The sequence below is a fragment of the Nesoenas mayeri genome, assembly GCF_963082525.1.
Source record: "Nesoenas mayeri genome assembly, chromosome: 20".
Taxonomy (NCBI): Eukaryota; Metazoa; Chordata; class Aves; order Columbiformes; family Columbidae; genus Nesoenas; species Nesoenas mayeri.
In genome coordinates this window covers 2,135,912-2,148,962 of record NC_137569.1, presented here as the reverse complement: position 1 = coordinate 2,148,962, position 13,051 = coordinate 2,135,912, and the positions used below count along the sequence as shown (strand labels likewise).

Genomic DNA, 13,051 nt, shown 5'->3' with positions numbered 1-13,051 from the left:
TGTGCTGGGCGGACACATAAAGCATCCTGAGAAGCCACAACACAGCTGAGCACGTTCCTTCTTGTGCATCACTAATATCGCTATTTAGCAACTTCCAACTGGCAAGAACTGCAAAACCCTATTCAAAAGCGATGTGAAGTCTGTAGGATGCCTTTATTACTCATGATGTATGAGCAGGAAATACACCAGCCTGTTCTTTATACATCTGGTTAACTGGGGAGATTTTACTGGAAATTAAGAGGAAGTAAAATGAGGGAAAAATTGAAATAACAATAGAATCCCAAAATATCATTTTATTAAGTCATTTTCAGAGAAAACACTTAAAAATCCAGTAAACGCTTCTCCTAGGACGTGCAGCTGCCACATCAACCCCCAACCCTATAGAAATTTGGTTTCGGTTTGATGTTTCCAAGGCTGAAATCATACACCTTGACTGGAAAACGTCAGTGGGACGCCCACATCTGTGCTAATGCAGCTCCCCTTGCCTTCCACCACCCCTTCTCCTCCTGACCCATTGGACATCACATTCTCCTGCCGCTCCGCTTGCTCTGACCAGCGTTTGCTGCGCTAAATCGCTCAGCCATCTATTTTTACACTTCCCATCTCCAGAACTGCCGTTCCCTTCTATGTCAGTCGCCTTCAATTTTCAATTTATCTGGAATACTCGCAACCTTTTTTCAAATGTAAAGGCAAACACACATTTGCCGCAGTCTCAGATCGACACCGCTTACAAAACCCGCTTCAAAAACACTTTATGTAGAGACACGAGCTTCCCTTGTGACAGGATTTATTCGCCTACTTCCCTACTTACCTGAAGGGAACGGAGCTTTTCCTTCCACTTCAGAAACTATCCAAAATACACCACACACTTCTTTCGCTCCACTGATTCTCCGACCATTAGAAAACCAAAAAAGGCAGCTAAAAACACAGCTCATTGACAAGCAGTGAGCTCCTGGCCGGGACCCAAAGTGGTGCTTGTACCTTCTCCCCGCACCCCGTGTGCGATCGGGGCTGTAACCCCGGGCTGGGGGCTCTGGATGCAGGGCCAAGAGGCTTCGCACACCCTGCGACCTTCCCAGAGGAAGCAACAGGCTCCAAAAGTCATTAGCAGAAAACACCCGCCAGGTAAATCTATTTATTTTCCTTCCAATTGGCTTCTTAGTGTAAAGAGAAACTCGGCATGAGTGTGTGAAATCAGGAGAACCACCACACATTTCAGGCAGCCCAGTGGAGGATTTACACGAGCAGCTCGGCGACTGTAATTCTTCGTTAACAAAAAAAGATGGTTTGTTCTTATTAGGGCTGTTTGGTATGAGGTTATATGCACTATAAAATACTCAGATGCACTGCTGTGACAGAAGAGGTGAATAATAATAATAATAATAATAATAATAATAGGAATAACTATGACTCGGAACGGTGCTGCAGCGGGCGGGTCGGGCGGCATGGCCGGGAGGAGGGCGCCCCCTGCAGGCCCGCCCTCAGCACTGAGGCGGGAAAAACCCCCCACAAGGGATTTTTAGCCAAATTTAAGAGTTCTAGGTGACGCTGGAAAATAAATTATTTAAAAGCAGGTTTAAACAAAACTACCCAATTATCACACTGTGGAAGATTAAACAAATCGCAACATTAAAACTACCTTAAAAAAAAAATGGGCCTATTCCGCATCTTTATCGTTTCTATACTCTCATTAAAAAACCTATTTTCTGGTGATTGAAGCTACAATTTACAAAGAGAGAAATGAAAGCTTAACGGATGCTTTTCAAACGACTGTTTTCCAGTGGTGTTTACAGCTCCCGAGCTCAACCCTGCAAAGGAACTGCCTGAAGTTATTATACAGTTAATTTTCTTGGAAACTATTTTTGTCTGCCTGTCTCTAAATAGGTGGTTTCTTAAGTGAGTGTTACTTAAAGGAAACCAATCTGTGTTTCAGGAAGGGCTGGTGATGTCAGGCCTTTCAACTCTGCTTTCCCATAAGAATTCTTCTAATAAAAGGAGTTTCACTCTGAGAAATAGTGAAAAGTAATGTGAAAATATTTAAAGCATCTGAGACTGCGTGTTTACTGACCTTCCAGTTCAATGCTTAGATTTTTATCATGTTGCAATTGTAACCAATGAAGGAAAAGTGAGAGGAAACCTTCTCAATTTTTAAGATTTAAAAAGATTTTGCAGTGAAAAATGTGCTACACTAAAATATTTAGAACGAGCTAAATACAAGTCTGACTGCAATACATACAGAACAACACAGTTTTACATAATTCTAAATTTATGTATTCCATTTCAGCACGGGTATTAAATATGAAACAACCACTGTGTATTATGAGTGGTCTATTGGCAAAACTACACCATCCACATAAATACTTCAATCCCTAACTAAATGACAAGACAAATTCAGAGAATATCATATTATTGAATGGCTTTAGTAGGTGTGGGTGTGTAGCTATAGATCCAACGTGTGCTTAACTTACTACGTTATTGTGTGTTCTGATACTGGAAACTCCTGCAGTCAACAACAGGAAAAACCTCTGAGTAGAGCTGGAGACACCTTAACTTATTGGTGGGGTAAGAAGTAATGATAATAACATACTGTAAATTTTAATTTGCAGACTAAAAATTAGAAATACAGGGTTCTCGATCTGCCAAGCAAAGCATTACAATTTTTATGGCTAAACGCTCCTTGCTGTTCTCATATCGGTGTCCAAAAGACAACAGGGATACATTCACATCATCACGGCCATAGTTCTAACTCCTCATCCATTAATGCACACAGTGCACCTGTGAGACAGGTAGGTGCCATAAACCACATTTTATACAAATAAAAAGGTCACATAAGGCCATATTCTACCCTGATGTTCAGCCCCACAAGCAACCCGTATCAGAAAAGTCCTATAATAGTAAAATCCCATAAAAGGCTCCCAACTGCGCTCAGATGTTACTGACAACGCGCTCTGGCAATGCAACGGAATGACAAAAATACAACCTCGCTGGATTAACAGGCAGAAAAACCCAAACAAAAATCTGTGACAGCTATAAAAGGTGCAAAGGAAATCTCTCTTTATCATCGTCTATTTAACAGTTTACTTCATCCTGCTAAAAAGAACAGAGCCAAACTCTGATTCATCTGGAAATGAACTCATCCCCAGCGCCAGCACGGCCCCGCTTTGTGTGGGCAAACAGTTCGAGGGTCCTCCCAACAGAATGTAAATAGATGGCCTTGCTACTATATACACAGCAAACAGTTTCATTTTGAAACCAGGAGTTAAAAAACAAGTGAGAAAAATATTACAAAGCCTGAACTCTGAAAATATTTACAAGAACAAAAGCTAATCACAAGTTAACATCGATAGGTTACAAGTGCTAATCAAAAGGAAAGATAAAAAGCAAGCGCTTTGCTCACACAAGTCCGGACTTTTGGCCTAAGGTTGTAGTAATGCTATTGTACTGCAAAGGAAATATTGGCAGAAGGATTAACATCAGTTTCTCTAACTTAGGGCTCATCAAAACTTTTCTAGATTGCAAAGGACATAAAAGGAAAATGATGATAACACAACTCCACACAAAAAATCCTCCAGAAATAAAACCAGTTCATCACAATCTGCTCTCAATCTGTCACTTACTCAACAACTTGTCCCAGGGCAATGGTGCTGGTCGGGACACGATCTCTGGGTTTATTTCCATTATAATCAGCTGCAGTTAAAGGGATGATTAAGGAAAGTCACAGTTACTCTTCTTGGAGAAAACTACAAACTTCAACTAATTCCACACACTGGGAACACAGAGTTTATTATTCTTGCTATGTGGTGGAAAGCTGATCGACAAAATGAGCTGGATAAAAGTTACCGAGGGTCATGGAGTGAGTTAAAAGTAAAGCAAAGAAGCAAACCTGAGATCCTAGAGCAAATGAAACTGTTCTTTTTTCTTTAGGGGGGAAACAAAAAGCATCAAATCTATTCAAAACTTCAAATGTACCTAAGAGTACTGAAAAGGCAAAAGAGACTATGAACATCTTTCGGTCAGCATCTCCAAAGGGATTTAGGAAACAAATTTCGAGTCAAGCAGCTACACAGGAGGTACAGAAACATCTTAGAGGACAGAGGCATTCACGACTCGAGGGAGAAGGTTTATTGACAATGTGGAAAATGAGAAATAAAAGGGATTTACCATGCAGCGGTGAGCCGGACGGGCTGCTCGACAGGCCCGGGACGGGGCTGCAGCGTCCTCCTTGCTTGGATGTCAGCTCTTGCTCGATCTCCTCCAGCCCCGCGCTCTTCTGGAAGCGGCTCATGCGGTTGACCACGCGGGGGGACATGTGCGTGCGCACGCAGGGCTGCCCGCCGTACGGGTTGATGGGGAAGACGTGGGACGTGCCGCGCAGCGTGCTCACCACCACCCAGCGGCAGTCGTGGCTGAACGAGATGTCCTGCACCTGCGGGAGGGAGCGCAGTCAGCGGCGTGCGCATCGCGCGAAGGAAAACGCTCTATCACGTTTCAAACTAACGCCAGGCTTACCTGGAAATGGGAATAACCCCCCCCCCCCCCCCCCCCGAGTTTAGGCAATAACTTGAATTCTTGTGTATAAACCAATTAACTTAATATCCAGTACATATTATAAGACACAGTATAATTCAGTTCCAAATTTTGCGCACTTTTCAAAATATCCTGAGATTTTTCTTCTTAACAGGCCTAAGTTTCTGAAAACAGAGCAGGCTGCAAAGTACCACAGAAAGCCACAAGAGCTCGGTGTAATTTTCAAATAGAGTTTAGTTCTAAGAAGAGTTGGGAAATCATTTCAATTGTATGTTTTCTTTTTTCAATTACATGTTTTGTTATTTGCTTGTTTAGTTTAATTTCTAGAGATTACACAAAGAGGGGGAAAGGGAGGGACGAGAACAAGAGAGATCCCACCACTGCGCCTGGTTTTGACAAATACTGGCACTCAAAACTGTATTTTAAGGCAGCAGAACTACCATGTCCTACATATCACATAAGAAACCAAAAATCAATGGCCAGTATTTTCGAGAGCTCTCTGTGATGGTCCCTCATCCCGCTACTATCAGATTATCCCTCAGGGCCACTTCCATCCATCCAGGTACCACTGGACCTCTGCTCTTTCTTGGCTTTATAATTTTGTCAAGAGGAAACCGAACAACTTTGGCCATTTCTCTACAAACCCACTCAATTTGACACATAACAATCTTTATTAACCAGCTATTAAAGCCCCAGGGAAGACCCCAGCTGGATTTCTTCTTAGGCATACGAGTACTCATCCACCAGCTGAGAAACACAGGTCTGACTTTAACTTTAAATGCTCAGTCTCGAAGCAAATGTAAAAATCCAGCTAAATATTTTCTGCTATAGCAGCTCCTTGCATAGATCTCCGATACAAAGTCCAGAAGGATTTAATTCTCTTTTAAGTGTGCTTTACACAACGCTTTGATGGAAAGCAAATTCTTGTTCCTCCAGGAATGCTTTAAAGGAGAGATTAAATTTTGTTCCCAGCTCCGTACTGGCAGACAAGTCGAGAAAACACCGAGTCTGTGTTAAAATGATTTATCAGAGAAGGAAAAACCCTAAAACAACTCTTCCAAAAATGTTTTTCAAGGTAAAAGCTGCCTAAAAAAAACCACGTAAGCAAGTGGGATTTAACACATCAAACAAACATACAGACAAAGGATTAGTTTTCATTATATTATTAAACAGCATACACTAAATAAAACTCTTGAAGATTTCACCGAAGCCAGTTTTACAATACACTGGGTACTCAAATTGGAGTAAACACCGATAAAATCTTGACAAATATTCCAGAAATGCACTCCAGCTATTCCAGACAAAAGCAGCAACTATTCAAAGCGCAAGTTTCCAATGGAGCCCTGAAGCCTTCGAGATTAAAAAAAAGGATTTAAGTCTTGTGACAAGATATTTGGCTGACAGGCCGTCAGGACGCAAAGCGCTCCATCAACATTACACAGATAAACTAAAACCCAGCGCTACACACCTGCGAGTTTCAATTACGGTGACACATCCAAATGATCTGCTAATGATATCGCTAAACAATCTCCCCCAAATCTGACAGGTTTAGCACTTTGGAGCGATTCTGGTATTACTGACGTGAAGTCCTGGTGTTTAACGCTCCTGGTTTGCCTACGAAGTGTTTCACCTTAATAGATTGCTCAGAAAGGATTAGAGACCCCACAGGGATTAACAGGAGCCAAAAAAAGAAACCTCAAAGACGAGGAGACTGAGAAAACTCTGGCACCAGGAGTATTTCAATACTTGCTGTGTAAAGAGGCAATTTTGGCCAAAATCAAACGTAAGAACCGCACACAAATCACCATTCTCTGTTACATCAGAAAGATGACTTCTATAATAAAATCATTAAGGCTGTCGCAATACGATCCTAATCCTAAAGGCCCTGATTTCTAATTTCTAGTAACACAAAGAACATCCACGCTTGTCCATAGATGTGACCCCTCCGTACACATCACTGTTTGCCTAATATTTGGTGTTCATTTCAGACCCAGGTTTAAATTCCCCTCCTGATGTCTGGGACCATCTCCCTGTCCCGGCCTCGAGGAATCGCGTTTCTCTGCCTTCCCTCCGCCGTTCCGCCTCCACCACAACCTATTTCTGTCTCGCCCGATGGTTTCGTGCTCCTCGCAGCAGCGTGTTCCCCTCAAACCACAAATATCTGCAAGGGACTCGACAAATCTCCCTGCGAACCGACACCTTTCGGCCGCATTTGCAGAACAGACCGGGGGCCTCTTTAGTCTCTTCCCTCCTGCACTTCAACTCATTTCACAGCCAAACTCCTTAAATCACTGTTTTCACTCATATTTACCTCGTCCCCTCTCTTACTTTATTTGGTAGAGCATTTTTAGAGGATATTTCGATGACGGGGGGAAGTATCTCAGTGCACTGCATAACAGGAATGTATATGTTTCTATACCAATACTCCATTTTCAGTGTGCATCCTTAAGATTTTGTTTTAAAACCACATCCAACAGCCCTGGCATACGACAACACAAGCCAAGAAACTGGGAAACAATCATTACAGGATGTTTTTTCTCAATGTAAACGTTACACAGAAAAAGAAAGTATTCCCGGTCTTCAGGAAGAAAGTTGGGAACAACGTGATCCGAAACGTTCTCTTTAAAATACGGATCGCAAACAGTTGGAGAGCAGGTACCGTGGTCACGACTACTTAAAATATGGCTGAAAGCACAGATGTGGAGAGCAAACGGGTTTTTAAGACTCAGTAATAATAAGAAAAGCGTTGACAGATGAGTGTGAAATGCATGAAGATGTGTAGGAACACAGCTCTGCAACCCTACTCAGCAGCGACAAAATACTTTGGAAGCTCCCGTTACACACGCAGTAATTCTCCCAATCTCCTGTCCGCCCCAAAACGGCCTTGTTGGTCAAGGAAGTAGTTCAGAGAATATTTCCAATTTCATACAAGGGCAGGAATTAAATACATTCACGTCAAACAGCGCAAATCCATCTGTGCAATGCAAAAGAGTCCATAGGTGAGGCCACACCTGGAGTGTTGTGGTCAGTTCTGGGCCCCTCAGGTCAGGAAAGAGATTGAAGTGCTGGAGGGTCCAGAGAAGAGCAACAAGACTGGGGAAGGGGCTTGAGCACAAGCCCGATGGGGAGAGGCTGAGAGAGCTGGGCTTGTTTAGTCTGGAGAAGAGGAGGCTCAGAGGTGAGCTCAGCACTCTCTAGAACTACCTGAAGGGCAGTTCTAGCCAGGTGGGGATTGGGCTCTTCTCCAGGCATCAGCAATAGGACAAGGGGGCACGGGCTTCAACTCTGCCCAGGGAAATTGAGGCTGGAGATGAGAAAGCAACTCTGTGCAGAGAGAGTGGTCAGGCATTGGAATGGCTGCCCAGGGAGGTGCTGGACTCACTGTCCTGGAGGTTTTTAAACTGAGCTTGGACATGGCACTTAGTGCCATGATCTAGTCAATGGGCTGGAGTTGGACCAAGGGTTGGACTTGGTGATCTCGGAGGTCTTTTCCAACCCAGTCCATTCTGTGGTTCTGTAACTTTCCAGCAGGCCTGGCAGAAGGCGGTGGGCCGAGCTGGAAGGAGAATCCTCATCACAGCCACCTCAGAAATGACTTAAAAATCAGCTGTGTGTTCATGAGAAAACACAAGAATCCTCACATCAGACCCTCTGTTCTCCGCCACCCGTTACTGCACATTCCACAGAGTTCTCCGCTGCTCAGAGCATAAACAAGCTGCACAATGGCCCATTAGTGGTTTTCGAGTTTATGCTAAGCGTTGCAATTTATTGCTGTCCTTTAGGGTAATGTACTATTATTTCATGTATTTATAATATATTTCTGGATTTGTTGTTAATTATGATGTAATGTTTAGATACCAAAGATCAATCAAGGCCCCAGAGTGTTTACAGATGTATGTTAATAAAGTACAAAGTACGCTAGATCTCCCATGATGCAAAGTTTATTCTACAGCTCAAGGTCAACGTCGGATTTAAAACTCAAGTCTGCACTTCAAAATTTTATCTGTCCTCTTCTGTCTGGGCCACCAAAGAGAATCACAGACCTGAGATTTGGTTTAACTTGGGAATCCTTAAGATATTTTAAATTGCAATACTGAGTACTTTTGTGGGAACATCAGTGCTTCCTCCTGGCTTTATTACCATTTCCTCCCCCTAACTTGGGAGCTGTTTAGCTCCTTCAGCTTCACGCTTCATTCCTCGCATATCCAAAAGTCCCTGTGAAATTCTGGGTAACCTCGGGGTCCTCATTCGGAACACCGAAGCGTTTTCTGGCCCAAAGGAACGCACTTGAGACAACCACAGACATGAGAAGGATAAGGGCGCACATCCCCATGCAGGTTATTCCGTGACTCCTGGCGTACAGCTCTGCAGAGTTTTATCCATAAAAATATCCATTAAAAATATCCAAAATATCCATAAAAATATCCAAAAAAGAGACTGTTCAGCTTCCATGGATCCTGATCAATATCTGGCAAAATCAAAAGGGGTCCTGGCTGCCCATGCTGCTCCTCTTCTATGACTGTCTAATACTTGCGCTTCTCGGTATTAATGTGACAACTGAACCAAAGGCTTCAAAGCTGACATACGTTAACTTGTTTCATATAGCGGAAATCTGTGTAAGATTTCACTATCAGTCTTTCCTTATTCCCACAGCTTCTTGAAATTTAAACACTGTTAATCAGAATATATTCATAAAATAAATAAAATTTAAAAATTCAGGCTGTAATGGAAGAGAACAAAACAGACATAAGGGCAAAGCATAGGAAGCTTATTTTGCAAGCGGCTGATGCAAAGGGGGCAGTGGGAGGGATGGCTGATCGCTGACCTTGTTACACCACAAAAACGGGGATATTCTTGTGCATTTCGCTGCATTAAATTAAACTTCAAAAGAGCAAAGTGAAACAATAAAGCACGGCTAACACTACTGGAACAGCAGCTTCACCCAGTTTCACAGACACTGTGCAACGTCACGGAGAAAACAGACCGTGATTTGAAGGACATAAGTATTTCATTATGCTGTGCAGGGAGACAGCAGAAATGAACAAACTGTCGCTAAACAATGAGAAAGAGCAGCAGGACTGATGAAGCAAGGGTCAACACAAATTAGAAAAACGGTCTGTGTTTGAATATTTTTGGTTGAGAAAATCAAGGAAATGATGTAGCAACAAACACAAATGAAAAAATAATAAGATCATGGTGCACACAATATGATTTTTCAGCCCCATGCAGGCTCGACTCTGTCTCCCTGAGTCGTCAAAACTGATTTCAGTTCTGGATAAGCACAATGGGCACAGGGAGACGTTTGGGGCCCTTCAGGAAGAGGAGCTGCTCTCCATTAATTACTGAAATGGCAAATGCCACTTTGCTCCGAGTTCCGTCTCCTCTGGACAGTGAAGCTGCTTCTAATGGCAGCACTTTCTTCTCATCTGCTTTCATCAAAGACTGATCAACTGCCCTCGATCAATCTCCATTTCAAGGCTGTCCCGGGTTCTTTCCCAGAAATTAGGAAGTCTCTCTTCCAGAGGCAACTTCAATAATTGCAACTACACATTAATAACTACATCAAAAGATAGGAAGAAATGTCTGTTAACCATGGAGGGTTACGTCAAATGTTTGTAAAATACTCCAGTGTTTCACTACCTGGCCACGCTACTGGCACAACCTTGAACAGTCTATGAAATCACATCAAAAAACATTGGTGCGTTCCCTAGAAAAATGTAAAATGGCACATGTTCCGTGCTGGGATGTTTTCATCCTCCCCCTGCTTACCTGCGCTGCCCGCAGGCAGAGCCACAATAACCAAAGTCTGACAGCACCAGAGATCACAGGGGCCCTGGCACCCGCCCGCCGACGCTATCGTTACGTTTATTTGTTCTAGGTTGAGATAATACTGTTTTCGGGGATTTTTTTTTCTTTTTGTTTACAATTTCAGATCAAAGAGCAAGGACCATCAGCTGAACTGAGGGAGTGCGCTCTGGATGAGCGGGGAGTGAGGTGACTGCGAACTGGCTAAAGGGAAGAAGCCAGAGAGTCGTGGTCAATGGGGCACAGTCCAGTTGGAGCCTGGATCTAGTGCAGTGCCTCAGGGGGCAGTGCTGGGGCCTGTGTTATTCAATATATTCATCAATTATTTGGGCGAGGGAATAGAGTGCACTATCAGCAAGTTTGCACATCTTTCCCCTTTTCAGCTGTTGTGCAAGCGTGGATTCCCCGAGAGCTTCGGTTCTCTCTGGTTAAATACAACCAGCGCTTGCAATGAACCTCCACAATGGAACACAGGGCGCTAAACACACCGGGGTTTGTTTCCTTAAGTAACAAAAAAAAAAATTCTAAAGAATAAGTGGCACTTAAATACGAAAAGATATTCATCCAATGTAACAGAACCGGTGACTTCAGCCTGCGCTTGCAGAAGAGTAACTTTGAATGTTGTGACCTTGGAGCTCACATCACTCAAACCAACAAATATCTGAGCACTTCGCATCCTCCCCTGGCCGTTGTCCTCACAATTGCCGCACCAGACAAAGGTCCATTTTCTGTCTTAAACCATCGCCATCGGAGTCACACAAAAAAGTCAGCGGCTTTGTTAGGAACTGAGTGATCTTCACAGCCCCGACTCAATGTTTTATTCAGCAGATAAAGCTCCTTCCTATCTGTGCTGCTCAAAGGCAGGAAATACAACATAGATTTGCAATAACACCACTTTAAAGCTCAGTAACACTCTGTTTCACTGCTCAAAGCACAGAGAAATAGAAAAGGAAAACCCCGTTAGGAGCGGTGAGCAGCCAGGAGAGCACTGCTATGGATCCTCCAGTCCGTACCGAGGGGAACGGAGGCTCCAGAACCCGCCTCACCGAGCACGGGACCTGAATTCCCTCAGCATCGCGGCAGCACCGAGGGCATCGGCAGGACAGAAGAACCCAACAAACCCCTGGCAGCGGCCAGGAGGTGCCTTTGGCCCCGGGGGTAATGACCCACAAACCTGCGTTGGCCAAGGACAAGACCTGATGTCCACAAAAGGAGACAAACCCCCTACAGGTCTCTTTCCAACCAGTCTCTGTATTTCAGAAATGGTCAGGAAAAGGTAGAAAAGGTCTTTCGGACTGAAATTTCTCAACCCCAAAGCAGAATTTGTCTGGAATTGAGAAAAATAAATGCATGGTGAAGCATTCTTTAGTTTTATTAAGTCAAAGTAACTCTATAACTAATACATCTGACTCAGTAGAAAGACACGTGTGTGCAGAGACACGGCTTGATTGTGGTAAATCGATCGGAAAACACCATTATTAAATCACAACACTTGCTGCTTTTTCTTTAATATACATTAAGCATGCAACTTAATCCACTTAAGATGCTTGTGTGCAGGAATGACAGAGGGGACTTTGTGCCACCTTCTCTTAGGAGACAGATGAGAAATCCCAAGCTCCTGCTCTGCCCTCCCACCAGCAAAGACACAGGAAAAGGGGGAGTTCTGTAGCGCTGCACAACGGGATCTGAGGGCTAAAAGGGGTGAAATTACAACTCAAACGTTGCTGTAACACCAGATACACCTCCCAATATTCGGAACACCAACACATTTGGTTCCCACATTCTGCTCCCAGAGCGAAGCTGCCAGGCCATGTACTATTACCTATGTACCCTCGGTCTGTGAACTAAATGGTCTTATAATATCAGCAATAAGTGTTTGCAACAAACACGCTAACGGATCACAAAGCAAGAGAAGAAAAATCACGCATCAGCCTGTGAGAGAAGGATATTTTGGGAAACGTGTGGTGAAGCTCTATCGGCCAGAACCTCACGTACAAAAGCAGATTATTTCAGTACGGACATTAAAATCCCACATACAACGAGGGCATAATGATGATGTTTAAGCAATTTGTAATGGGTACAAGCTAAACAAATTTTGACACTGATAATCACTCATGTCCATCAACACAAACTGGAACTTTTTATAGCTCCAGTCCAGAAGGTGACCTTTCAGACCATTGGCCTTGATTCACAGTTAGCTTTAAACCAGGGGAAAAAGTCTGGTTGCAAATGTATAAATACCATTCTAACCAAGGAAGGATGTATAGAGGCTTCTAGTGTGTGTCTCAGAATATCTACATTGCGAACTTTAAATCAAACATTCTTGTCTAATGCTACTTATACATTAAATTTAAGGAAGCAAAGATTAGGACTCACTAAACAACTACAAATACTGTTATTCTAACAGAAAAACTAAAATCATCCATCATAGCATGTAAATATTTCAAATGATAGATGTGTATTGAGAATCACAGGCACCAAAGCAATATTGTTGCTGGAGAGTTTAATTCTCAAGGGAGTTGTGAAATCCACCAATTTGGCACAGACTGGGTAGAATTTTGCCCGTTTTACACCGTTCCAAAAGCTGTACTGTTCACACCCACAGGAAAACTGTGTGGCCAACTGGGAAAAAACTTTACTATGTTGATCCTGAGAATGTGAAGTCAATGCTTTCACAGACATGCTAATACTATAGCCCAAAAAACCTGGATCAATAAAG

At 43.2% G+C, this 13,051-nt stretch overlaps 1 protein-coding gene across 2 annotated transcripts in view; it reads right to left on the bottom strand.

Moving 5' to 3' along the window:
- Nucleotides 1-13,051, bottom strand: part of BCAS3 (BCAS3 microtubule associated cell migration factor) — a 282,873-nt gene that overhangs the window by 203,906 nt on the left and 65,916 nt on the right. For both annotated transcript variants that reach the window (XM_080357114.1, XM_080357115.1), the window contains exon 15: nucleotides 4,162-4,426. In XM_080357114.1, coding sequence (XP_080213240.1) covers nucleotides 4,162-4,426 — 265 coding nt within the window. The remainder of the gene's footprint in view (nucleotides 1-4,161; nucleotides 4,427-13,051) is intronic.